This window comes from Alternaria alternata (assembly GCF_001642055.1).
Source record: "Alternaria alternata strain SRC1lrK2f unplaced genomic scaffold CC77scaffold_20, whole genome shotgun sequence".
NCBI classification, from domain to species: domain Eukaryota; kingdom Fungi; phylum Ascomycota; class Dothideomycetes; order Pleosporales; family Pleosporaceae; genus Alternaria; species Alternaria alternata.
Genome location: NW_017306209.1, coordinates 225061 through 247942, shown reverse-complemented (window position 1 = coordinate 247942; position 22882 = coordinate 225061). Strand labels below are relative to the sequence as shown.

Genomic DNA, 22882 nt, shown 5'->3' with positions numbered 1-22882 from the left:
TTCTGTACATCGTCAGAACAGGCGTCAGAGATAGTGCATCGCGATGTGGCTCGTGGACTTGGTAAACCTTGGGGTTCATGCACGGGGAGTGGAGGAGTGCGGGGAAACTGCACCGGTGGTGTTTAATTCGGCAGAACACAACACGAGGGAAACGCGGCCCAGAGGTACCGCCTTATTGTACCACCATGTCTCGCAAGCCGGTGGCCTTTCTGGCGTTCACTCACGCTGCTTTCTGGCATTATTTCCAGCTGCTAACCCTATCTTCTTTTGAAAGAAACTCAAGAATCGCTGGCAGATGCGGGTACCTGACTTCCCCCTTTGCTCATTGTCATTCGAGACGGCATGAACTGCGTCGCTGGCTATAGGGTGCTTGCCCTTCGCCCGCAGCGGGGCAGCTTACTTGCTACCTTGAAGCCGTGTGCTTCTCTCTCTACATTGAAACCAACACCAGTGCTGGGACGTGGAGATGGTTCAAAACATACTTTGGCTACCACGAGCCTTCGGAACCTTACCCGCCCGCGCCCGCTGTCCCTGCAGCAGCATGTCTCGCATGTTACGGCTGTTGTGCGGTATGCATCCGGGCAGGCATCGGAGCCGCACGACGAGGAGTTACCTAACACCCCGCCGTTCACCGCAGGCCCTTACTCCAACCTCACTATTGGAGTACCCAAGGAAAGCTATCCTGGCGAGAGGCGGGTAGCAATCACGCCACAGGTAACGTTTCCCTATACTTACTAGATGCGAGACATGAGCTTACTTTGCATGTTCGACCTCGTAGAATGTTAAGCTTCTACTCAAGAAAGGCTTCTCCCGCATTTTGATTGAGCGTGGTGCTGGCAGTGCCGGTACTTTTACTGACGAAGCCTATGAGCAAGCTGGGGCGCAGACTGTTGATCGCAGAAATGTCTTCTCCGAGAGCGACATTTTGCTCAAAGTCCGAGCCCTCAGTATCGATGGAAATGATAGCGAAGTTGACGCTATTCGAGAGGGAGCCACTGTTATATCCATGCTCTACCCAATGCAGAACAAGCCGACCGTAGAACGAATCGCAACCCGAAAGGCTACTGCATTTGCCATGGATATGATCCCACGGATTTCTAGAGCGCAAGTCTTCGATGCACTATCATCTATGGCCAACATCGCTGGTTATAAGGCAGTCTTGGAAGCTTCTAACCATTTCGGACGTTTCCTAACTGGACAGGTAACGGCTGCTGGAAAAATACCTCCCTGTAAAGTTCTAGTCATTGGCGCAGGTGTTGCGGGCCTGAGTGCCATTGCAACGGCTCGACGAATGGGTGCCATTGTCCGTGGTTTCGACACACGATCTGCAGCGCGTGAACAAGTCCAATCTTTGGGTGCGGAATTCATCGAAGTCGACATCTCAGAAGATGGTTCCGGAGCTGGCGGCTATGCCAAAGTCATGTCCAAGGAGTTCATCGAAGCAGAGATGAAACTCTTCTATGAACAGTGCCGAGAGGTTGATATTGTCATCACTACAGCCTTGATTCCAGGCAAGCCCGCACCGAAACTAATCACCAAGGCCATGCTCGGCGCGATGAAACCTGGTTCCGTTGTCGTGGATCTAGCGGCCGAAGCTGGAGGTAACTGCGAAGCTACAGAACCTGGAAAACTGGTAGATTGTAAAGGGGTATCAGTCATTGGTTTGTTACCATGATAGTTCCGAGCGAGTCAGTACTAACCTCGAGCGCAGGTTATACCGACCTTCCGTCTCGCCTACCAACCCAATCGTCGACTCTCTATTCAAACAACGTCACCAAGTTCCTGCTTTCACTGACCCCAAAGGACAAGAAGGAGAAGTACTACGATGTTGATCTTACCGATGAAGTCACTCGCGGTGCTATTGTCACTTATAATGGCAAGATCCTTCCTCCAGCTCCACGTCCAGCTCCTCCACCAGTCCAAGCCAAGCCTGCACCGTCGCCTGCAGACCAGGTTGCAAATGCTGTTGCGCTAACACCATGGCAGACCCAGTCTCGGCAAGTAGCCAGCGTCACAGCTGGCATGACTGCTGCTCTGACTTTGGGTAAATTTACAGGCCCGCTGTTCATGTCTAACGCTTTTACGTTCGCACTAGCCAGTCTGATTGGATACCGAGTAGTCTGGGGTGTTGCGCCTGCTTTGCACTCTCCGCTCATGAGCGTAACGAACGCCATCTCCGGAATCATAGGTGTTGGCGGCTTGTATGCCATGGGTGGTGGCTACCTTCCTGAAACTATCCCACAAACGCTTGGAGCCTTGTCGGTTTTGTTGGCTTTCGTCAACATATCGGGAGGATTCGTAATCTCGAAAAGGATGCTGGATATGTTCAGACGCCCTACTGACCCCAAGGAGTATCCCTGGCTGTACGCAGTCCCCGCAGCACTCTTTGGTGGTGGCTTCATCGCAGCAGCCTCTACCGGTATGGCAGGTCTGGTCCAAGCAGGCTATCTTGTCAGCAGCATACTCTGCATGACTTCGTTATCAGGACTTGCGTCTCAGACGACTGCTAGGCGAGGTAACATGTTGGGCATACTCGGTGTATTCTCTGGATTCCTCGCGTCTTTAGCCGCTGTCGGCTTCACTTCCGATGTTCTCACTCAATTCGCCGGCCTGGCTACAGTAGGCACTGTCGCTGGGCTGATGATTGGTCGGAGGATTACGCCTACCTCGTTACCCCAAACAGTCGCCGCGCTCCATTCTGTTGTCGGTCTCGCCGCCGTACTCACAAGCATCGGTAGCGTCTTGGGCCATTCTGGAGATATTTCAACCCTTCACATGGTTTCTGCCTACCTTGGTGTTCTCATCGGTGGTGTTACATTCACTGGATCCATTGTCGCTTTCCTGAAGTTAGCCGCCAAAATGAGCTCAAAACCTTTGGCGTTGCCCGGCCGACATCTCATCAATAGTACACTGCTTGGGGCGAATGTAGCGACAATGGGTGCTTTCTTGACCTACGCACCGGGTGCACCTCTAATCGGCGCCGCATGTCTCCTCGGCAATGCGGCGCTCTCTTTTGTCAAAGGCTACACAACCACTGCTGCCATCGGTGGAGCAGATATGCCAGTTGTCATCACCGTCCTGAACGCTTATTCTGGGTTCGCATTAGTGGCTGAGGGGTTCATGTTAGACAACCCCTTGCTTACGACAGTTGGTGCTCTGATTGGAGTATCAGGATCGATCCTTTCCTACATCATGTGCGTAGCCATGAACCGGTCACTGACCAATGTACTCTTTGGCGGCATAGCTCCCACGGTGCAGTCGGGCTCTAAGATCGAGGGCGAGATAACTAAGACAACATCCGAAGAAACAGCCGAAGCTCTGGTCAACGCAGAGAGCGTCATTATCGTAGTCGGTTACGGCATGGCCGTGTCTAAAGCACAGTACGCACTTGCGGACTTTGTGAAAAGCCTACGTTCGAAAGGTATAACCGTACGCTTCGCCATCCATCCTGTCGCGGGACGAATGCCTGGACAATGTAACGTCCTTCTCGCTGAAGCCTCTGTTCCGTATGACATTGTCCTTGAGATGGATGAGATCAACGACGACTTCCCAGACACGGACGTAACCCTCGTTATTGGTGCGAACGATACAGTGAACCCCATCGCACTAGAGCCTGGTAGTGCAATCGCAGGTATGCCGGTACTGCACGCGTGGAAGAGCAAACAGGTTGTCATTATGAAGAGAGGAATGGCCAGTGGATACGCCGACGTGCCGAACCCGATGTTCTTCATGGAGAATACAAAGATGTTATTTGGTGATGCTAATGAAAGCTGCAATGGTATGTTAACTCCAGATCACACCAAGACTTGAAAACACTGCTAATATGATATCAGCTATCAAACGCGCGCTTGAAGAGAAGATCAAGGGGCTATAGATAGACTTTTGCATGAAGGAACAGAGTACTTGAGCAATGGGTCGCTGTATGTAGATTGTCGGTTGGAGAGGGTACTCGGATAGTCCTAGATAACGAACATGGTTCTTGACGCGCGCGCATTTTCTTGAACCGCAGTCTCACTATGCTCTTCTGCAGATTCATAGTTCGCGTTGGACCCACGACAAGAAAATCCAGTCGAGTCGAAAGCGGGGCAAGCAGACCCCTGTCAAGCCACGGCGCGCAACGCGTCCAACCGCAGGTGCCGATGACGTACATCGTAACCCATGTAACACCCTCCAAGTCTGGGAAACTTGCAATCGTCGTTTCGACGTATAACGGCTGCTAAGCTCCCTAGCTCTTTCCTGACTACAGATACACATACAAACAGCATTCACAACTAGATACACACCAACAGTAGGTTGGGGTCCTCGTATGCTATGGAATTGTCTTGCTAACGACCACCAGGACCAAGCAGTAACGATCGCAACCATGTCTCTCCCTCTCCTTTTCACGCTTCCGCCCTCCAACCGCCATGAATTTCTTCTTCTAGACACATCTTCCAAGATCACGTTGAAATCGCTCAACGCACAAATCACTTCTACGATCTCCTCGAGCCCTAACTGCGCCGAATGTACGTCGAACAATACATTACACGCCAGACTGCACAGTGTACCTGACTAACAACAACCTTGCAGTCATGGCAAAGCACAAGGCTGCTGACGGTCCCAAAGAGACGATTCAAGAATTCAAGATTCACTGGGATACCAAGACAAGAGATGGCAAGATATGGCCCGAATATACCGTAGTGACGGATGAGAACTTCCCAGCGATACTGGAATTGCTCAAGGCGAATCCAGTCATGGGTGTGCTGGAGATCAAGCTGGGTAGTTCGGACTAGATTAGCGTAGGACGAGCAAGCATGAACATTCAGTAGCAATGAAAAGGAAAGAGCCAATAATCTGTTTGAGAATCTGATTTTTCGTATACATTACGATGCGACGACGGGAGCATTGCTCAAACGTGGTCGTACTTCGTTACACCCAAAAGCCTACATTCAATACATACGAAAATCTTCAACACCATTGGTGTCGAAGTATGCGCTGGAGGGTAGCCCAGCGTCGAGTAAACCAAGTGGAGGGTATCCGTGTCAAAAGCAACCCATGAAAACGCCGATGTGAAAGCAATGCCGTCGATGCTATACCCTTTGGGTTCCTGCAAGATATGCCGAGAGCGCCGTGTTTGTAGTGTGACCTCGAAGAAACAATACAGCACAAGATGAATTAAACATGTACGCGCCGTAACCACGTCACTTGGGCGACTTATCCGTCGGCTCTGTGATCATTTGCTGCCAATGAACGAGATCGCGACTCAAAAAGTCCATCATCTGAGTTGTGCTCAGATTCTTGAACTTGGCCAGGTCTGTATCCTCGTCTTTCTGCTGCTCTTGAGCAGGCTCGCCGTTCGTTGTGGGTTGAACAGCCGGAGCCAGACTTCCATGCTTCTCTCCAGTGGCCATCTCAACCTGTCGCTGCGCTATGTAACTTTGCATAGCTCCAGCCGGCCTTCGTATGTCGTTCCAAGACAGCTTCTGCAGACGCCAGTTCTTCGTCTTGGCAGGCTTGTGTCCGGTTGTCCCGTCACTGCTATCGTGCCCATTGGTCGCTCCGTTTGTGACATTCGCTTGAGGAGATTGTGCAACGTCGTTCTTGGGTGAAGTGCCGTTGGTCGCAGGTATGGTATCGCGAGAGTACTGATTTCGACCAAGGCGACCGCGAGCCTTTTGTGGTGGACGTCCACCTCTTCGCGGAGCAGGCACAGGCTTGGGTTCTGCCATAGGAGTGTCGATAACTGTCGCCTCGGTGGCAGACGGAGGCATAGCGGGCTCTTCTGCGGCAGGTGCGGGACTGGGTTCGTGTTCCTCTATATCTGAAAATCGTTAGCTAACGTTTCATTTCCTCATTGGCGATAGCTTACCGTCCCCCTTTCTTCGCTCTGCACGCCCTTTTCGTCGATTCGCGGCTTCGTTTCGGGTACTTTCGCGCTCCTTTTCACGTTGTTCTTTTTCGCGTTGACTCTTAGCGGCAGCCCCACGTGGTTTCTGTTTCGGAGCGGAGGCTCTTGTGCTATCGTCTTCGGATTCTATCACTGGCGAATTGCTGGGAGAGCGAGAACCAGTCCGCTGTCGTTTGATTTCCGGCTTTGTCCTGTTACAAACTTGTTAGCTAGATGTCTCCAATGGCCCATGTAGCAGCAAGCAGGGCTCACTCTTCACTGTCGTCACGGCTCCGTTTCTTTCGATTGCCGTTCTCTGAAGCTGTACCGCCCTCATGCTTGCTTTCTTCGAGTACCTTCCGTAGCACCTCATCTTCATCGTAAGCAGCTCGGCTATTCATCGTCGATCGGCGCTTGCCAAAGGAATCTACGCTCGCCCTGTTGTTGCGGTCCTTGTCTTTGCCTGGATGCCCATCTGATTCCTTGGAAACAGACGATTTGCGATTCTTGCCGTGCTGTTGATCGTAGACGGGGAGGTATCTAGAGTACTTTTGCCTATAGAAACGATTCCGTTAGTATTGTGTAAACAAAGCGATTGTGACGCCACGAGGATGCTCAATGGATCGGATGGGGTGGCGCGATATAGAAGAAACTCATGATGGGGTATAAGGATGCAAAGAGCGCGCGAATGAATGCAAGTACATACCCTTTGGGGCTTGTTGTGACCTTATGGAGGTCTTTTCTGCACTCTTCGCAAAAGTACTCGTCTGGACTGGCAGCTTCGTCCATGATGCCTACACAGCCTCCGTGTTGCCAGACCTTACAGACATCGCACTGAATGAAGAGTCCGCCAAGTTCATCGGCTTGAGCATCGGGGTCCACGAGAGCGGACATGGACTTGGGAGCATCCGATGGCGGACCTGGGTACTCTTGGTAGCCACACACGCATCGGGTGACCTCGTCCTCTTCCGCTATCTCATCGTCGAGCTCGTCGTCGAGTTTGGCCGATTCGTTCTCATCATTGTCATGCTCGCGTGTTCGTCGGCGGGTCAGAGGCGGGTCAGGCTGGACGTCATGAGGCGTTTCTTCGGGCTCTTCCGAGGAGAGCGAGTGTGGGGTTGATGACTTTGGCGGCGATGTCTGTTTTGCGTTGACTCTCGACGCACGATCGGTGCGCGCTGATGAGACGGAGGATGAGGAGTTGCTGTGTGTTGCGACGCTGGGTGGGGGCTGGGTGGTACGAGCCCGCGATGATCGTCGCGGCGACATTGTTCGTGTAAGCTGTCGCGGTCTACGAATGCAATAGCTGAGCAGTGTACGAGCGGGAGGGGGAGCTGGGGAGCTGGGCGATGTCGGATGCGCTTGGAAGGGCGCCCGAGCGAACTAGATGAGAGGCGGAAGCGAGGACTAGAAGGAGGTGGCAGCCAACTGCGACGTGACGGAAGCGATACAAGTCAATGGCAGGACCGTCGCTATCGCGCAATGACGGCGAACCCGTCGGCGACACAGGTGTCTGTAGGAGCGCAACGGTGACGGTGCAGGTGCGGAGACAGCGGGCCAAAAGCTCCACGAGCTTCAGAGAGCGACGACGGGATGGGTTGACGACTGGAAAAGAATGCCGAGGTGCGACAGGAACATGATATGGCTTCAAGTGGGCGTCTGGGGCGTTGGACCGGGACAATGCTGTGGGAGTGACCGAGCTGCCAGGACTCGATTTTACTCCTCACGCTCTAGCGGGCGGACGCGAACCTGCGTCAATGGAGTGAAACGTCAGCCGGACGACATCACGTGACGTGAGTTCATCCGGCCCTTGCAGCCCTGGCATTGCGGATCCGTGCGCGGAAAAGGCCGTCGACGACTTTGCACGCGTAGCAGCGAGAGAGACCAAACACCCACGTCTGCAGTAAGGGTACGTTGAGCGCTTCGAGGAGGGAATCGGTGAGGGGCACACAAGGGTGCTGGCAGAGGTTTCGATGGTGACAGAAGTTGGCGATCCGCTGCCGATGAGGCAGTCGCGCTAGCTCCCTTTCGCGAGAGGGGTCCCGCCGGCTGCATGCATCGTCAGTCGCCTCGATCCATCACCATGAAGCGTGCAGGACTGTCTTTACAATCTGGCCAAGCATCATGATGCACCGCTCGCTCTGTCCTGTGCACCACATACAAGGGGGAAGCTGGACAGGTACGAAACAACAAGCCCTACCTTGCATTCTACCTTAGCTCCTAACAAGCAGACTTAGAGATAGAAAATCCTGAAGTCTACGATGCTGTCAATCTTTACATCTTTATAGCTCATAAATGCTTCATTGTAGTACGAAGTAATACGCTGCTTTGAAAAGATGTTTATTTTCTCTGATCGTGTTTGGGTCCAGCCGAATGCAGAAAAGACTGCAAATAGGCGCTGAGCGGCGAATTTCTTGACGCATACCAGGAAGCCTAGGGTACCATTTGAGAAAAGCTAGCGGCTCAATTGTACGCAATATATTGAGATCAAATTATTTTCATCAATGAAATCATACATTAAAATTTGTTCGCTAATTGTACAGCAATTGTTTTAACTTCGCACTACGCTCACTGACCTTCAATGAGCTCCTTGTGCGTACCAGCTTTGGGAGCACCGTTGGTCTTGTTCTTCTCAGCGTACTTTGCGCTGATGCCAGTCATACCATTTGCGACCTTGTTGTCCTTGGACTTAGCCATGCCGTTGTGGGTTCCATTGAATCGGAGCCCGGAGATACCAGGGTAACCCTGAACACCAGTCGCCTTCTCCATGCGTGAAGCAATGTCTTCAGACACCTCCCTGAAGATAGCAATCTGGCGCTTGATAATCTCCTTGTCCGTCACAGTTTCCATATGACCAGAGATGTTCTTGATGAAGCGCTCCTTAGCGCCATCATCGAAGACCTTCTCCCACAACTTGCGCGGTGCGTTGAAGTCCTCTGGACGGATCTCAGACAGGAAGGTTATAGCTTCGCCTGTAAAGTTTCCGTGAAGCTTGTCAAGGTCGACAGTCCTCTCCTTGAAGGAAATTGGCTGGATCGATGACAAGTAGTTAGGTCGCGCGCCTTGGTTGTAGAAAGCCATGTTGCCATCTCGCTGGAAGTTACCCATGCGGTATGCAACACGTGGAGCGTTCACTGGTAATTGTTGGTAGTTGGCGCCGATACGGTGGCGGTGAGTATCGGGGTAGGAGAACAGACGAGATTGCAGAAGAGGGTCCGCACTGGGCTCGATACCCGGCACCAGATGAGCAGGATTAAAAGCGACTTGCTCAACCTCTGCGAAGTAGTTCTGAGGGTTCTCATTGAGGAAGAACTCTCCAACCTTACGTAGAGGGAACTGGTCCTGGGGCCAGACGTGTGTCATATCGAACACGTTAATCTTCTGCTTCTCCCAAACATCCTCAGCCTGCTGAAGTGTCATAGTCTGGAACATAACGTCCCAACCAGGGAAATCGCCCTTCTCGATCGCCTGGTAAAGGTCCTTGGTGGAGTAGTCAGGACCATAGTTGAAAGAATCCTCTTGGGTAATGAATCCAGTGCCTTGCTTGCTTTTAAAGTGGAGCTGGCAATAAACAGTTGACCCATCCTTGTTCTGGAGTTTGTGGGTGTGGCCGTGGTATCCATGCATCTTGCGGTAACCATCAGGAATACCTCGGTCACCGAAGAGAATCAAGAATTGATGCGCGGATTCTGGGTTTTGCGAAGCAAAGTCCCAGAAGTTAGTCGCATCATCAGCGTGAGTGAGGTGGGTTGATGGGTGCCGCTTTTGGGTGTGCTGGGTGAAGGTTAGCATTTGGCCCAAACACGAGGAACAGTACACATGTACTTACAATGAAGTGAGGAAACTTGGCAGGGTCCCGAATAAAGAAAACAGGAGTATTGTTTGCGACTACATCCCAGTTGCCCTCGTCGGTACGGAACTTTACACTGAACCCCCTTGGGTCACGTGCACAATCATGCGAGCCAGACTCACCGCCGACAGTCGAGAACCGAACAGTGACGGGGCAAGATTTGCCTTGCTTGAAAATGTCTGCCATACACAGATCCTCAAGTGATTCTGTGGTTGTATAGGTACCATGGGCGCCAGCGCCCTTGGCGTGAACCACTCGTTCTGGGATACGCTCGCGGTCGAAATGCGATAGAAGGTCGACAAGGTGGTGATCCTGGAGCAGCAGAGGGCCATTCTCGCCTACTCTTTGGGTCTCATACGGGTGGGGGTATGGCACACCGTTGGCGGTGGTGTAAACAACATCCTCTGATGAGGCGTTGCGGTCGTCTGCGTAGCTGCGGAACTGGTCACCATTCTTTCCCCCAGTCGGAGCATGCTGAGTATGGCCATTAGTGCCGTTCGTTCCATTCGTGTTTCCAGGCATGATGAATACTGATGTGTTTGGGTATCAAAAGATGGAAAAATTACTTGTGTGAATAAACCTCTGTCAGAGGCGTCCAGGAATCTTCTTATATCGGTCCTCCATAACGCCCCAGCCGCATTACAGCAATTCCCATGTTGGAACGCATCATCATCACACTAGCTAGGCGTAGTATGCTCAATGACGCTTAGAGATCTGTCAATCTAGGCCTACCTGCCAGCCCTGTACGGGTTAGGCTAGAACTCCCGTTGCTTGATAGCAGATCGGGAGATTGGCGACGTCAAAGTTGGTGGCGACGTTTGACGGCAGTGACAATGCCTCAGAAGTGATTGGTTCATCTCGCCGCTATGATGCACTTTCTCCCACCTGTTCGCGATCTGCATATGTAGATGTAAGCGGCATCCAGATGCAGGCCATTACCAATGAGAAGATATCAGTATCAAAGCGCGAGATGTGACGCGTTGTGGAGTCGAGAGGTCTGGAGAGCCAATGAATCGTTCTGTTGCTGTTCGGCCCTTCTGATCGCGACAATGACATCACCGATGCCAATACCCGTGCACGTGGGCCGCGTTATGTGATTACAATGCTGGGGAACATCGGCATTCGAAAATATGGGACTGTAACGTGCATCTCGACATATTTCCGACGAAAAGACACGACGTGTTCTAGTGTATCGCCACCGGGCCAGTTGAGCCTCAATTGCGGGTTTAGACATGGAAGAAGTGACCGGGCGGATTCTTCCACGCCATGACGCCACAATGCCACGAGACGCTCCCTGATCCGCAATCTAAAACAGCGAACACGTCCTGGTGCACGAATATTCTCAGATTGTAATGCGAATCCAACCAATAAGTGCATGATGATACAGATGTCCCTGGGGCTTCCAAGTCGGTCGTCGTAACAAGCACGCCACGTTGCAATACCTTTGTGAGTCGTTGATGCGACTGATCTTCCTTTTGGAGTATCGGACAATTTTACATGAGAAGAGTGCGAGCGCACCTGTCTTCTTAGAACTAGTGTCATGTGAGGTTAAAAAGAATATCCGTTTCAGCTACAGTCTGCTGACTGCTTTCAAGAATGCCATGCGGGAGCTACCCCACAATCTCTCAGTGGAGCGCGCCCGGCTGTTCTCGTTCCACGAGTATGCATCTTCGGTATTAAAGCACTATCGATAAGCCTCATAATCCTGGTTCGTCCGGGGCTAAGGCTAATATATGCATCTGCGGCTATTGGTTCAGTTGACGAGCTTCATATCAGAACGCTCTTTTTTGCACCCTCCGCGCCGGAAGCTAGGTGATTTTCTTCCTGTGCTTTACCCTTCTGTCCATGTGGTCATGAGTTGTCTAAATTCTGAACGCCGAGAGGGCGGAGTTGTAAGTGTGTATATACAGCAGCAGTGCGACTAGAGATGTAATCCCTTCTGCGATGTTTTGCTCTATCGCAGTAAACACGAAGTCTCGGTAAGGTTCAAATAAACTCGTATTGAACTGACCCTACACAATATCTTTGCATCTATCAATCTTTGCCAATATGTTTGTAACGCCGGTATTCGTTAATAGCAATGTGTGCGTGTGTCCATTGAGGCCCGACAGGACGTCTGCTTACAATTCTTAGGCTCGATCCTTCCATCTACGGCTCAAAGCGCGAAAGCGTAGCCCGCACCGAGCTGTCGTCCAGACTTAGTACAGCTTCTTCAGATGCATCCTTCGGCTGCCTGCATCGAACTTCTTCAACCAGTTCCAACGCCTCTGTGTCTACAGCAGCCTCTTCCGCTGCTTCAGTAAGCAACCAAACTTACCGTCCGAAACATCGCAAAACCTTCTCCAATAGCTCAATCGCCCGACGGTTTTTGCAAAAAAGCAAGCCACAAGAGGTTCATTCGCCACAAGTCGAAGCACTGCCAACTTCAGCTCCTACACTGGTTGTTGCATCTCCTCCTGAACCCATTGTAAGCGCGCCTTCGCCTCCTGCTGCAGGAGGGCAGTGTTCCGATCTAGTTGTGCGATCTAAGAGGGACGTCTATCATGTCGACAGGGCGATTATGTGCTACCACTCGCGGTGGTTTGCCAGAGTTTGCGCTGTTGTTATATCGCCAGTGCGTTTAGTCCTGTCCTTCACCTCAACTACGCTGACATGAGCAGAAATCATCGAAAGGCATCATTGATCTTAGTGCCGATGATCCAGCAGCCGTCGCCGCAATGATGCAATACTGTTACCAGCTCGACTATACTGATCAACTATCAGGCTCAGACCTTGCAGTACCTGAAGACGTCACTTTGCGCTCTCATGTGGATGTGTATATGCTTGCAGAGCGGTATGGCGTTGCTGGTCTGAAGGCGCTCGCACTTCGAAAATTCGAGGAATTTGCGGGTAATGTACTGGTTGTTGATGGTGAGGAAGAGCAACTGTTACATGCGATTCGCTCGATCTATGCACCTGAGCGAAGAGCTAACGCGGACGACCTCAAGATGGTTGCGATCAAGCTTTGCGCTGATCATGTGCAAGCTTTCATCCACGGTACGGGCAAGACTATGGCTCTTGTATACGAGTCGATGGATGAGCTACCAGAGTTCAGGGCAGACCTATTTGAAGAAATGGCATCTCGCTGGAAATAGGACACCACCGTGAGCACGTATAGCGTTGGCAGTAAAGGCGAGCAGTATACGCCTTCCACATTCGACAACGAATCAGTGCCGCCACAAAGTACTGCGTTGAGTTCGTAATCATCACTTCTCACTTAGAGGCTAGGGCGTTGTTCCCGAAACATTAATTTGAGAAGAGGCAACACTGGGCTGGACAGACACTCACGTTCACCACCGGTCTGCCGAGCTTTCTCCCAAATTTCTCCTCCTCTAGGACGTGAATAAGACGTTCCGGTCACCTTCTCTCTCCTTCACCCTGCTTTCCAATCGCATACAAATATCGAAAAAATTTGAAGGGCGGCCTCCCAGCTACTTATAATCTACACGTTACAGTCGACTTAATTTGACCGCGGCAAGCCTGGACATCAGTACGACATGAATCAGCTACACCGTAAGCGTGCCTTTGGGAAAGCCTTCAACGGAACTTCCGATCTCTCTAGTCATCCACATCGCAAGGCGCTACGCAGTGTTGCTGCTTTGTCCGTTGCTTCGACGCCTCAGCTTTTCTACACGCCCGCGTTCTCGTTCGGATCTGACAAAGAAAATGAAGATTTGTTCTTTCCCATGCTAAATGGAATCAGCGAACCCCCTAGCGATTCGAAAAGTCATCTACGGCCTCCTCCACGCACATCATCTCTTCGGGGACTATCCGAACTACAAGTTGATAGCAATGGATTTCAGCGAATCTACACTGTTCCTGAAGATCAGAACTCAAGTCGTCATGATGAGCAGGTCTTGGGAGCGTATTCAAGTGCACCTGGTCCGGTCATCTATGAAGACCAGGACACTATTGCTATACCTAGTCCGGTTAGCCAAAGAGCTCCACTCACTCCGAGTGCGCTTCACTTCCAGACTCTGTCTCTACAGGATCCTCCTCGCAGGCATCTGTCAGACTTGACGTTTCAATCGGCTATCGATATCAATGCAACACGCACAAGCGTCTTTGTTCTGCAGTCTATCGACCTCCGTTAGTAAGAAAAAGCCATCTCTCTTACGTAGTCTATGCTAACGACGATGCAGCTGTTTCTCTCATATTCTGAAAGATGACGTGGTGATATTCTTCGACAAGGGCAAACAAGTCATGAAGATTGACAAGTACCTTTTGTGTACCGAGTCTCGCTTCTTTGCTCCGATGCTGGACGGTCCATCTGTGGTAAGTAATTGACTCACACTTGATAATCTCAGGTTACTAACTATTCTAACAGGAAGGTCAAACACGCTGTATCCGCGTTCGCGATGACTTCCCTTATGCCATTGGGGCAATGATCCAGTACATGCAAGAAGGCAACTACACCTTCAACTCCAACATGCGACTTGAACATGCCAACATCACGCTTTTGGATCTTCACGTCCACGCCTACGTTGTCGGCAAGAAGTATAATGTGGCCAAGTTATGCGATCGTACGATAGAAGAGTATCTCAACATCGCTGGAATGGTTCTTAGCATAGGCATCCCCGCCGGCGAAGATCCTACTGACTTCTCCAATTTTACTGTCAACGGCGACCACAAAGGTCCCGACGCCAGCCCTGCGACATCGGTTCTCAACTCCTTCCTGGACTCACTAGTTCTCATCTGGCGCAACACTTTGGACAGTGACGATGCATTACGCCAGGGCGTTCTCGAACTGCTGAAGCCTAACATCAACCAACTCATGCGGCTGAAGTTTTTCCAGGTGTTGATGATGGACATGGTGGATTTTGGCGGTGATATTGTGCATAGCCTAACTGAGGATGGATTTGATGTTCAAGCTTTTCATACTGACGGTGGGTTGCAGCAAAAGATTCGCGTCAAGTTTGGTAGCGCCTGGAACATGGCGTAAGTGCGTTGATGAACACCGGTGGACTGATGAGGGTATGTGTAGTAAATGAGTTCAGCCCACTGCTAGGAATATTCCGATCGACGAAGAAACTTAATGGTCTCTAGTCGATCCCAAGTCAGCACGATAGGCAACAGTCATACGAGTCAATATGATTTCCTCCTAACGCCATCCAGTTTACTGAGTTTATGTTGATTGACTCTAGCTCCCTACACATTAAGGAAAGATACTAAACACCTCTTAGAGCAGAGTACTTCTTCCTACTATTGATATGATGGATGTGCTGGTGATAAGACGCAGACACAACGCTGTTGAGTTACACTGTATTGTATCGCAGTAGAAGTGTATTCCCAAACACTCACTTGGCTTCACTGTATGCAGCTATATATATACTTATTTGGAAGTTTCATTGATTGCAGCCGAAGCCATGAATCTCATGCGGTTTTGGGGAGCCACCATGTAGCTCTGGATAGTTGCCGTGAAGCTCGACGTTGGAACTTCTTCCTACTATAATAACGCGTATTAGATTTATGTAGATATAAATGAGAAACCTAGAAGACTACAATGCTGTAAATCTTTATAAGTTCTCTTATTAGGAGATAATGTAGACTGTAACATGTACCTTATTATTTCTATATCTATCTAGTTTTTTCCTTGTCGCTTGGAATAGTATAGACATGGAAAGATCCTAGAATAACACCTGCAAACTGCCCGCTATACAAAAAAATTCCCTCAACGTTCAACTGTTTGTGCCATGTTCCTCCTTCGGCTCTCTGGCAAGCGCCTTGGATTCTTATTCGCCAATATCGTCTGCCACTCTGGACTGACTAGCATCTCCGGTTCCGCCCAAACCCCGACATCATCCCACCTAGACCTCCCCCCGACCGGCTTGAACGTCCCATGCTTGTGCCACTGCTCATACCTCCACTCGTACGACTTGACCGACCCATGCTCGTACCAGAACTTATGCCGCTGCTCATACCGTGTCTGCCACCGCTCATACCACTGCTCATGCCATGCCTACCGCTGATGGCACTACCTCCCATGCCAGTACTACTCATACCACCGCGACTTCTTCCATGTCCCATTCCACCAGTGCTGTGTATATCCTGAGGGTGGTCGATGTAGGATACTCCATTGCCGTTAAAGCGGCGAGGTCGGGAAGGTCCACAGCCCATGTTGCACGAGCTAGATGGTGTTGAGGCGATAGCAGGATTTTCTCCAGTATTGATTAACTTTGTATCGATTTTGTCGATGAGCAGGCGATGCGTAGTGGAGGATTGGCGCAGTGTTGTGAGTTGATGTGATGCGACGGCTCGGAACGGAGTGTACCTTTGAAACTGAATATGTCTTTAGGTTGCAGAATTTTAGGGATGATTTCTTGACTGTGAGTACACTATGAAGGCTCTTAGTCTCTTATAGTTCACTGTGATTCTCCTCGTGCTTGTTCGAGTCTCATACGCAGGTCCATCGACGTCACAGTCAGTACCCATTTGCAGTATGACATACGCCAGGCACTCCATTTCAGATTGCGTGATCCTTGATTCTTTGCACTCAAGCAATTTCAGCCTGTTTTGCATGTGTTTAGGGCATAGTCTGTAGCTTTCCCGGCAAGTCGAAGAGCTTGGCATGGTAGAGGTGTGGCTCATGCGTGCCGTAATTGCCGGGTGTGGCTGATGACGTGTGGCGCTAATGAACCGACGCGTGTTCTGTGCTAGCGATGCTGCTATTTGATGTTGAAATGCAGGAACTGGAGAAAACGTTCGTGGGGGCGTGTTGTTCTGTGGCTTGCCCGGAACCTTGACATTCCCTTGGAGTCTCTCACAGTTTTCTGCCCGGAATGTTGGAAGTATGGAACTGTCAAGGACATGCCGCCCCAAAGAAGCTACATACACAACACGATGTACTAACAGTGGACGAGATGATTTGTAGGTCGAAACCTTCATGGCATTGGTCATCTAAGAGATATGTAGGACCCTCCCACATCCTCATGCTGTCGTCGCTGTGACGCTGGGCACGAAATGGTAGCGAGAGGGTCGGTCAATCTTCGCGATCCGAGTGGAGTTCGATCGTCCATGGAGAGCTGGACGAGACCTCAAAGAAGATGGCGTTCTACAAAAGACCGCTCACACCTTTACAAACTTGGTGTGAGAGCCCGTGGCTACAATCGGGCCCGGCTTGCCATCGACAAGCTTCCATATGGTCGCTGTTGTGAAGGCGAGGGTTCCGCCCACCTTGCCAGCCCTGCCTTCAATCTCGATGGTGTCGCCATCTTTTGCCCCGCTCTGGTATGAGATGTGGATGTCGGTAGATACGCCCGTCTTGGTCCTGTTGTCCCAAGCAGCAATAGCTATGCCGCCCACCCAGTCAATCAGCGTGGCAGAGACTGAGCCATGAATGCTTCCGTGCGTGTTTACATGGTTCTTGGTCAGCGGCAGCTGCGCGCGCACGACGCCTTTGGAGGCATAGGTCAGCTTGATGTCGTCGAGCAGGAACTGGTAGATGGGGCTGCTAGGCTTGCGGCCCTCCCAAAACTTCTCGACATGGGCGAGGATCTCGGGATCGTTGGGAGGATCGCTGGACATGGCTGCTACAGGCGGCGGGTGCGACGGGGAGAGGTGACGCGTGCAGGAGGGAAGATCCAAGCGATGTTGGGATTCGAAAATAGATATTCAACGCTCGGGGCGGGCTCGGCGCAACTATTCAGCGCTCTGCGATCAACAAGCGGCAGCTGTGAAACGGCCAGACGCCAGTGTCAGCCGTTTGAGACGCCACATATTCCAGTCTGCTGCACTGGACCATGCTTGAGTGCAGGCCACGACTCTCCCCAGCACAGCAGCAAACCCCAATGTTCGCGCACATCCAACCACCATGAGCGACCCCGTTCAGCCACCCCCGAGCCCGCCCACCTCCGCACTCCATCACCACCATGACTCGCTCGCCGATGGCTCCGCCGTGACGCCGGAGACGGACGCGACAAAGACAGAATCGAGCGCGACGCCCTTGGATGTCAAGGCCCTCACAGATCGCACCCTACACTTCTTGGCGACGGCGAGCAATGAGACGCTCGGCGCCTGTCTGGCCGGCCTAGGCGCAGGCACCTATTTCATCCTCGGCCGCGTTGGGCTGGTCCTCATAGGCGTTGTAGGCGGCGTTGTCCTGCACGCGACGTGGGAGGGGCACCATGGCGGCGACAGCAGGGAGACACAGGGAAAGAGCGCCGATGCGAGGAAGCGGCAACTGGCCGTCGACATAGCGCAGCGTGTGCTGGACTGGCGGAGCGACAAGACACACGAGCAGAGCCACACCAGAGACGCCAGCTCCGACTTCAACGTGCAGCTGTATTCGGGCAAGACGCTCGACTACTCGGACTTCAAGCCAGAGACCGCCGCTGCGCTGACGGAGTTGACGGATGCAGTCATTCGTGACTATGTCAAGTATGTCCTCCGCGCAGTGTCTAGATGCTGTTCTAATATAACGCAGGTGGTGGTATTCACCCCTACTGCCCTTCGAAGACTCATTCCCCAACTCGTGCCGCCAGACCTTCACCGCTTTCATGCTTTCCATCTCTGCACACCTCTCCCGAAAGCGACCAGCCGACAACTTCCTTGACTTTGTGACGCGCTCATCCTCCTTCTTCATCATATTGCTGCAAGAGATCGCTGCTGCAATCCAAGCCTCCCCCGGCGATGTGCCGACCGAAGCAGTTGACATTTACCTCAAGATGAAGCGAGATAGCACCCTCGCCAACATTCTGGATCCAGACTACCAGATGAAGCAGTTCAGTGTGGCAGCTGAAGATATCCTACAAAACTACTTGGAACCAAAGACGTGTGAGTACATTTGGTATGCCGAACCCATGCGCCTACGCTAACTTGCTGTACGCGTCTTAGACAACTGCATGCCGGCACGGGCGTTCCTACACCAGATACTAGCGAAGCTTATCCTTGAGATGATTGTCGTGAGCTGTTCCAAGCCAGAGTGGATCAATGGATGGATCGTCTATCTCTTGGAAGAGGGCGAGCCGGAACTCCTGAATGCTATTGACGCAGGCGTCGAGGGTTCTTCAGAACAATTGCAAAGTGTAAAGAAGGCTGCACAAAAGGAATTTGACGAAACAGAAACAGTGGCCACGGCTGAGAAGAGGGAACACAAGCGCGTCATGAGCAAAGCCCAGGAAGCCATGGACGATGCAATGCGAGAGGCTCAGCTTTTGAGTCAGATGATAGCCGAAGAAGATGCAAAGCGGCTCAAGCAGCAGCAACGGCAAAGTGCATCCACGTCAACCCTGAACGACGACCAATCCGAGAGTACCACTCAAGGAATAGTCACCCCGTCGTCTTCGGAGAGCGACGCGCATGGTGATGCCGACCATACAGACTTGGGCATCTCTGGGCTTTCTGGTCGATCCTTCTCAGAAGCCACACCAGCATCTCCACCAAGGGGCCCCGAAGAACCACCAGCCCAAGAAGTGAAGAAAGCATTCACAAGCTTCGACCAGCTTGTACTACCCCAGCCGCCTACCGCACTTATGGACAACCCGCCTCCTGCGCCGCCACCACTAACACTACACAACAGTACCATGTCGATCTTTGACGATAGCATGCCTGGAGAGAAGGGCACAATCAAGGCCAAACCGACGGCAGAATATCTGATTCAGATCGAACCAAAGTCAAATCATCACACCGGTTGGATGACGGCACGCAAGTATGCCGAGTTTGAAACATTACATGAGGTCATACGTCGGATAGCAGCTATCACCGGGACTTCAGGCTTCAACGAAGCACACGCTACATTGCCGCCATGGAAAGGTCACACCAAGGCGTCATTGCGTGGGGAGTTGGAGCGCTATCTCAACGATGCCGTGAAATACCAACCACTTGCTGAAAGTGAAGGTATGAAGCGCTTCTTGGACAAAGAATTGGGCTCCGGAAAGACGCCTGGTGGTGGCTTTCCAGGAATCGGTTGGGCGGGTCAGACCTTCGACACAGTTGGTAAGGGGATGATGGGCGTACTTTCAAAGGCCCCCAAAGAAGTTGCTGGTGGTGGCAAGGCCCTTTTTGGTGGTGTTACTGGAGTACTAGGTAGCGTAGCAGCACCGCTTTCAGGAAAGAAGAACCGCGAGTCGGTCAGCAACATCGCCAATGCGAACGCAACCGGAAGTCCCCTTAGTCGTACATCGTCCAACACGGCGCCAATCCAAACACGACAAAGCAGAGCAGAGTCGACCGTTTCCGAACTTCCTACGCATATTCGTTCAGAGAGCACCTTGTCCCTGGTAACCAAACGTACATCCATAGATTCTGTACGCGATCCTCATTCGCCCGTCATCGATCAGCAACCAGGCCGTGAGGCGCCCATGGAACGTCGACCATCTTATAATCCTGACGGCGACGGCAAACGTTCCGGGAGATCCTCCAGGTATGGCTCCCGGAGCAATAGTCGCGCACCAAGCATGCGTGAGAAAATCGAAGATCTCAGTCCCATGATGGGAGGTGATCAACTCATCAACTTGCCACCAATGCCTAGCGAAATCCCCGACGATTATAGCACGATGCGCAATCAATCAGAGCCAGCACACGCCCATAAGCCTTCGCAGTCTTCGAGGCTATCAACAGACTCTGTGCCCTCACTACCTCGTCGGCCCTCAGCTCCATCGTTGACCTCTTCTCCGGCCAAATCACCACTCAAGTCCCGTCCAGCAACCATGCACACGTCATTGTCCGAGCCCGAGACCACAGTCCTCATCGAACTATTTTTCGCAGTCATAAATGAACTCTACACTCTCTCCTCCGCCTGGACACTCCGCCGCACGCTCCTCAACGCCGCAAAATCATTTCTCCTACGACCCGGAAACCCACAGCTCTCCTCCATCACATCGCTCCTGCAGACCACCGTTCTCGACGACAACGCCTCTGACGCTGGTCTAGCATACCATATTAGAAAGATCCGGGAGAACGGGTTGCCAACAGAAGAGGAGCTGAAAACATGGCCCAAGGAGATGAGCGAAGAAGAGAAGGAGAAATTGAGGATTAAAGCAAAGAAGTTGTTGATGGAGAGAGGTATGCCTCAAGCGCTAACGAGTGTTATGGGACAGGCTGCTAGTGGAGAGGCATTGGGTAAGGTGTTTGATTGTTTGCAGGAACCTAGGGTTGCGAGGGGTGTTATGTTTGGTTTAGTGTTACAAGGATTGAGGGCTGTAACGCAGTAGTAACGACTTAGAAGGTGTTCCAGGCGTTAGTAGAAGTGGGTTTCGACCTTGATGTTGTTTGATAACTGCCAGGCGTCTGGTCATCGAAATCTTACGAAGACATTTGTTTGTTATTGCTTGCACCTGCCTTCAAACACACTATGTGGTTGTCATTTGGGAAGCTAACGAGAGCCTAGCGAACGCCTTAGACAAAGGATACTGTCCATGTTGCCTACTCGCCAAAGCTTGCCCCAGTGACCGGTCTGTGGCCTAACATGGTTGGCAAGCGAGCGGCCCACGCAAGCGAGCGGCCCACGCAAGCGAGCGGCCCACCCTACTAACTTTCTGCGCCTTGTGAACTCCTCCCTATTATAGCTCCTCCAATTCAACCCCTACTGACCTCTTCTAAGGCTAGTATACACCTTGCAATCTTAGCTATCAATAGAAGCCAAATTCAGTCTGTAAGAGATGCTGCGCAGACATTTAAAGTCCCCCGAACAACGCTCCGACGCCGACGCGCTAGAAAGCCTGCCCGACGCAATTACCTACCTAACTCAAGGAAGCTCACCCAGTTAGAAGAGGAGGTGATTATCAGCTATATAGTTGATCTAGATTAACGTGGATTTTCGCCTACGTACGCAGCCATACGTAATATGGCTGATAAGCTGCTAGCTGCGCGCGACGCAGGCTAGGTTGGCCAGAAGTAGCCAGCTAACTTCGTTAAACGTACAGACAGTCTTACGACGCGTTTTAATCGAGCGTACGATAGGCAGCGAGCTCTGTGTAAGGATCCAGTCCTAATTAGCTCCTAGTTTAAGCTTATAGAGGAGACAAAGGCCAAGTACGGCATCTGCGACAAGGACGTCTATAACTTTAACAAAGCTGGCTTTATGATGGGCAAGATCACGACTTAGCTTGTCGTAACAGGATTAGAGAGGAGAGGCAAGCTAAAGAGTATCTAGCCAGGCAATCGCGAGTGGGTGACAGCGATCGCTGCAATTAACGCTGCTGGCTGGTTAGTCCCGCCGTTCCTCATCTTCGCTGGCCAGTATCACTTGTCTGCCTGGTACGAGGAGAAGGATATCCCACGCGACTGGGCGATCGCAGTTAGTGACAACAGCTGGACGAATAATAAGCTAGGAGTTGAGTAGCTAAAGCACTTTAACGCTTACACGAAGACTCGCGTTATTAGTGCGCGTCGCCTGCTCGTCCTTGACGACCATAAGAGCCACCACTCTCTTGCGTTTTAAGAGCTCTGCAAGGAGAACAACATCTATACGCTCTGTATGCCACCTCACTCATCTCACCTGCTGCAACCTCTTAACGTTGGCTGCTTCTCGCCATTGAAGCGCGCGTACAGTCGTGAAGTAGAGAGCCTGATCCGCCACTATATCAACCACATCACTAAGCTCGAGTTTCTGCCAGCGTTTAAGGCAGCGTTTGATCGAGCTTTCACGCTATCTAATATCTGCTCAGCTTTTCGAGGCGCAGGCCTTGTTCCTCTCCAGCCAGACGCTGTCCTATTAAAGCTAGACGTGCAGCTGCGTACGCCTACTCCAGCTGCTCTCGCAGAGGCTCCCTGGGAGGCTCGTACGCCGAGTAACGTACGTGAGCTTGAAGCTCAATTAACTTTAATACGTAATCGCGTGCGACAGCATAAGAGCTCATTACTAGCTTTAATTATTAAGGCAATTAACTAGCTTAAGAAAGGGGCTAAGGTTATAATGCTCTCTGCTAAGCTGATGCGCGATTAGATTACTAGTCTTAAGCGAGCTAACAAGGCAGCGTTAGCGCGTAAACAACGCAAGAAAAAGCGTATACAAAAGCGAGGGACCTTAACAAAGGGAGAGGGAGAGGATATACTCGCTTAACGTGAGGTTGAGCAGCAGATTTCTCGTAAAGAGCGTTAAGGAGGTGCGCGATTAGGACTTAGCTGCTAGGCTTTAGCGCGCTGCACGAGGTGCAGGGAGACTGGCCACAACTTACGTACATGCAAGA

At 51.6% G+C, this 22882-nt stretch overlaps 10 protein-coding genes across 10 annotated transcripts; 5 read left to right on the top strand and 5 right to left on the bottom strand.

Moving 5' to 3' along the window:
* The first annotated feature begins 213 nt into the window (after positions 1-213).
* Positions 214-4007, top strand: CC77DRAFT_970222 (PNTB-domain-containing protein). The gene is made up of 4 exons (XM_018535812.1): positions 214-714; positions 779-1661; positions 1712-3778; positions 3834-4007. The coding sequence occupies exons 1-4, from the start codon at positions 343-345 to the stop codon at positions 3872-3874; spliced, it is 3363 nt and encodes a 1120-aa protein (XP_018382256.1). The 5' UTR covers positions 214-342; the 3' UTR covers positions 3875-4007.
* Positions 4008-4363: 356 nt separating this feature from the next.
* Positions 4364-5002, top strand: CC77DRAFT_970220 (hypothetical protein; the record flags this gene model as incomplete). The annotated part of the gene is made up of 2 exons (XM_018535811.1): positions 4364-4505; positions 4570-5002. 2 exons carry the CDS (start codon positions 4364-4366, stop codon positions 4770-4772), a joined length of 345 nt encoding a protein of 114 aa, XP_018382255.1. The 3' UTR covers positions 4773-5002.
* On the bottom strand, positions 4977-7385 carry CC77DRAFT_357726 (PHD-finger motif-containing protein-like protein). Its single transcript, XM_018531355.1, has 4 exons — positions 6573-7385; positions 6140-6421; positions 5849-6078; positions 4977-5800 (listed from the first exon to the last, which is right to left on the bottom strand). Exons 1-4 carry the CDS (start codon positions 7133-7135, stop codon positions 5181-5183), a joined length of 1695 nt encoding a protein of 564 aa, XP_018382254.1. The 5' UTR covers positions 7136-7385; the 3' UTR covers positions 4977-5180.
* A 1007-nt stretch (positions 7386-8392) lies between these two features.
* Positions 8393-10696, bottom strand: CC77DRAFT_970215 (catalase-domain-containing protein). The gene is made up of 2 exons (XM_018535810.1): positions 9696-10696; positions 8393-9640 (listed from the first exon to the last, which is right to left on the bottom strand). Exons 1-2 carry the CDS (start codon positions 10236-10238, stop codon positions 8435-8437), a joined length of 1749 nt encoding a protein of 582 aa, XP_018382253.1. The 5' UTR covers positions 10239-10696; the 3' UTR covers positions 8393-8434.
* A 1069-nt stretch (positions 10697-11765) lies between these two features.
* Positions 11766-12850, top strand: CC77DRAFT_943536 (hypothetical protein; the record flags this gene model as incomplete). The annotated part of the gene is made up of 3 exons (XM_018534917.1): positions 11766-11800; positions 11850-12330; positions 12377-12850. 3 exons carry the CDS (start codon positions 11766-11768, stop codon positions 12848-12850), a joined length of 990 nt encoding a protein of 329 aa, XP_018382252.1.
* A 402-nt stretch (positions 12851-13252) lies between these two features.
* On the top strand, positions 13253-14697 carry CC77DRAFT_1011901 (hypothetical protein; the record flags this gene model as incomplete). Its single annotated transcript, XM_018523735.1, has 3 exons — positions 13253-13848; positions 13898-14030; positions 14083-14697. The coding sequence occupies 3 exons, from the start codon at positions 13253-13255 to the stop codon at positions 14695-14697; spliced, it is 1344 nt and encodes a 447-aa protein (XP_018382251.1).
* Positions 14698-15521: 824 nt separating this feature from the next.
* Positions 15522-15872, bottom strand: CC77DRAFT_1011900 (hypothetical protein; the record flags this gene model as incomplete). The annotated part of the gene is made up of 1 exon (XM_018523734.1): positions 15522-15872. The coding sequence occupies one exon, from the start codon at positions 15870-15872 to the stop codon at positions 15522-15524; it is 351 nt and encodes a 116-aa protein (XP_018382250.1).
* CC77DRAFT_356845 (hypothetical protein) lies at positions 15837-16736 on the bottom strand. Its single transcript, XM_018531354.1, has 2 exons — positions 16027-16736; positions 15837-15913 (listed from the first exon to the last, which is right to left on the bottom strand). The coding sequence occupies exon 1, from the start codon at positions 16650-16652 to the stop codon at positions 16062-16064; it is 591 nt and encodes a 196-aa protein (XP_018382249.1). The 5' UTR covers positions 16653-16736; the 3' UTR covers positions 15837-15913; positions 16027-16061.
* On the bottom strand, positions 16737-17422 carry CC77DRAFT_356791 (Thioesterase/thiol ester dehydrase-isomerase). The gene has a single exon (XM_018531352.1). It carries the CDS (start codon positions 17277-17279, stop codon positions 16821-16823), a length of 459 nt encoding a protein of 152 aa, XP_018382248.1. The 5' UTR covers positions 17280-17422; the 3' UTR covers positions 16737-16820.
* On the top strand, positions 17404-21009 carry CC77DRAFT_1023594 (hypothetical protein). The gene is made up of 3 exons (XM_018525692.1): positions 17404-18131; positions 18178-18527; positions 18588-21009. The coding sequence occupies exons 1-3, from the start codon at positions 17566-17568 to the stop codon at positions 20903-20905; spliced, it is 3234 nt and encodes a 1077-aa protein (XP_018382247.1). The 5' UTR covers positions 17404-17565; the 3' UTR covers positions 20906-21009.
* Positions 21010-22882: the final 1873 nt, after the last annotated feature.

Bases quoted from the DNA above. Each gene is read 5' to 3' on its own strand.
- CC77DRAFT_357726 (XM_018531355.1), bottom strand. From the start codon at position 7,135: ATGTCGCCGCGACGATCATCGCGGGCTCGTACCACCCAGCCCCCACCC. The intron at 6,422-6,572 runs GTATGTACTTGC...TCGTTTCTATAG, and splicing joins GTCACAACAAGCCCCAAAGG to GCAAAAGTACTCTAGATACC. The intron at 6,079-6,139 runs GTGAGCCCTGCT...AGTTTGTAACAG, and splicing joins AGCCGTGACGACAGTGAAGA to GACAAAGCCGGAAATCAAAC.
- CC77DRAFT_970215 (XM_018535810.1), bottom strand. From the start codon at position 10,238: ATGCCTGGAAACACGAATGGAACGAACGGCACTAATGGCCATACTCAG. The intron at 9,641-9,695 runs GTAAGTACATGT...ACCTTCACCCAG, and splicing joins CCAAGTTTCCTCACTTCATT to CACACCCAAAAGCGGCACCC.
- CC77DRAFT_356791 (XM_018531352.1), bottom strand. From the start codon at position 17,279: ATGTCCAGCGATCCTCCCAACGATCCCGAGATCCTCGCCCATGTCGAG.
- CC77DRAFT_970222 (XM_018535812.1), top strand. From the start codon at position 343: ATGAACTGCGTCGCTGGCTATAGGGTGCTTGCCCTTCGCCCGCAGCGG. The intron at 715-778 runs GTAACGTTTCCC...TCGACCTCGTAG, and splicing joins GGGTAGCAATCACGCCACAG to AATGTTAAGCTTCTACTCAA. The intron at 3,779-3,833 runs GTATGTTAACTC...ATATGATATCAG, and splicing joins TGCTAATGAAAGCTGCAATG to CTATCAAACGCGCGCTTGAA.
- CC77DRAFT_356845 (XM_018531354.1), bottom strand. From the start codon at position 16,652: ATGACCAATGCCATGAAGGTTTCGACCTACAAATCATCTCGTCCACTG.
- CC77DRAFT_1023594 (XM_018525692.1), top strand. From the start codon at position 17,566: ATGAGCGACCCCGTTCAGCCACCCCCGAGCCCGCCCACCTCCGCACTC. The intron at 18,132-18,177 runs GTATGTCCTCCG...AATATAACGCAG, and splicing joins GTCATTCGTGACTATGTCAA to GTGGTGGTATTCACCCCTAC. The intron at 18,528-18,587 runs GTGAGTACATTT...TACGCGTCTTAG, and splicing joins CTACTTGGAACCAAAGACGT to ACAACTGCATGCCGGCACGG.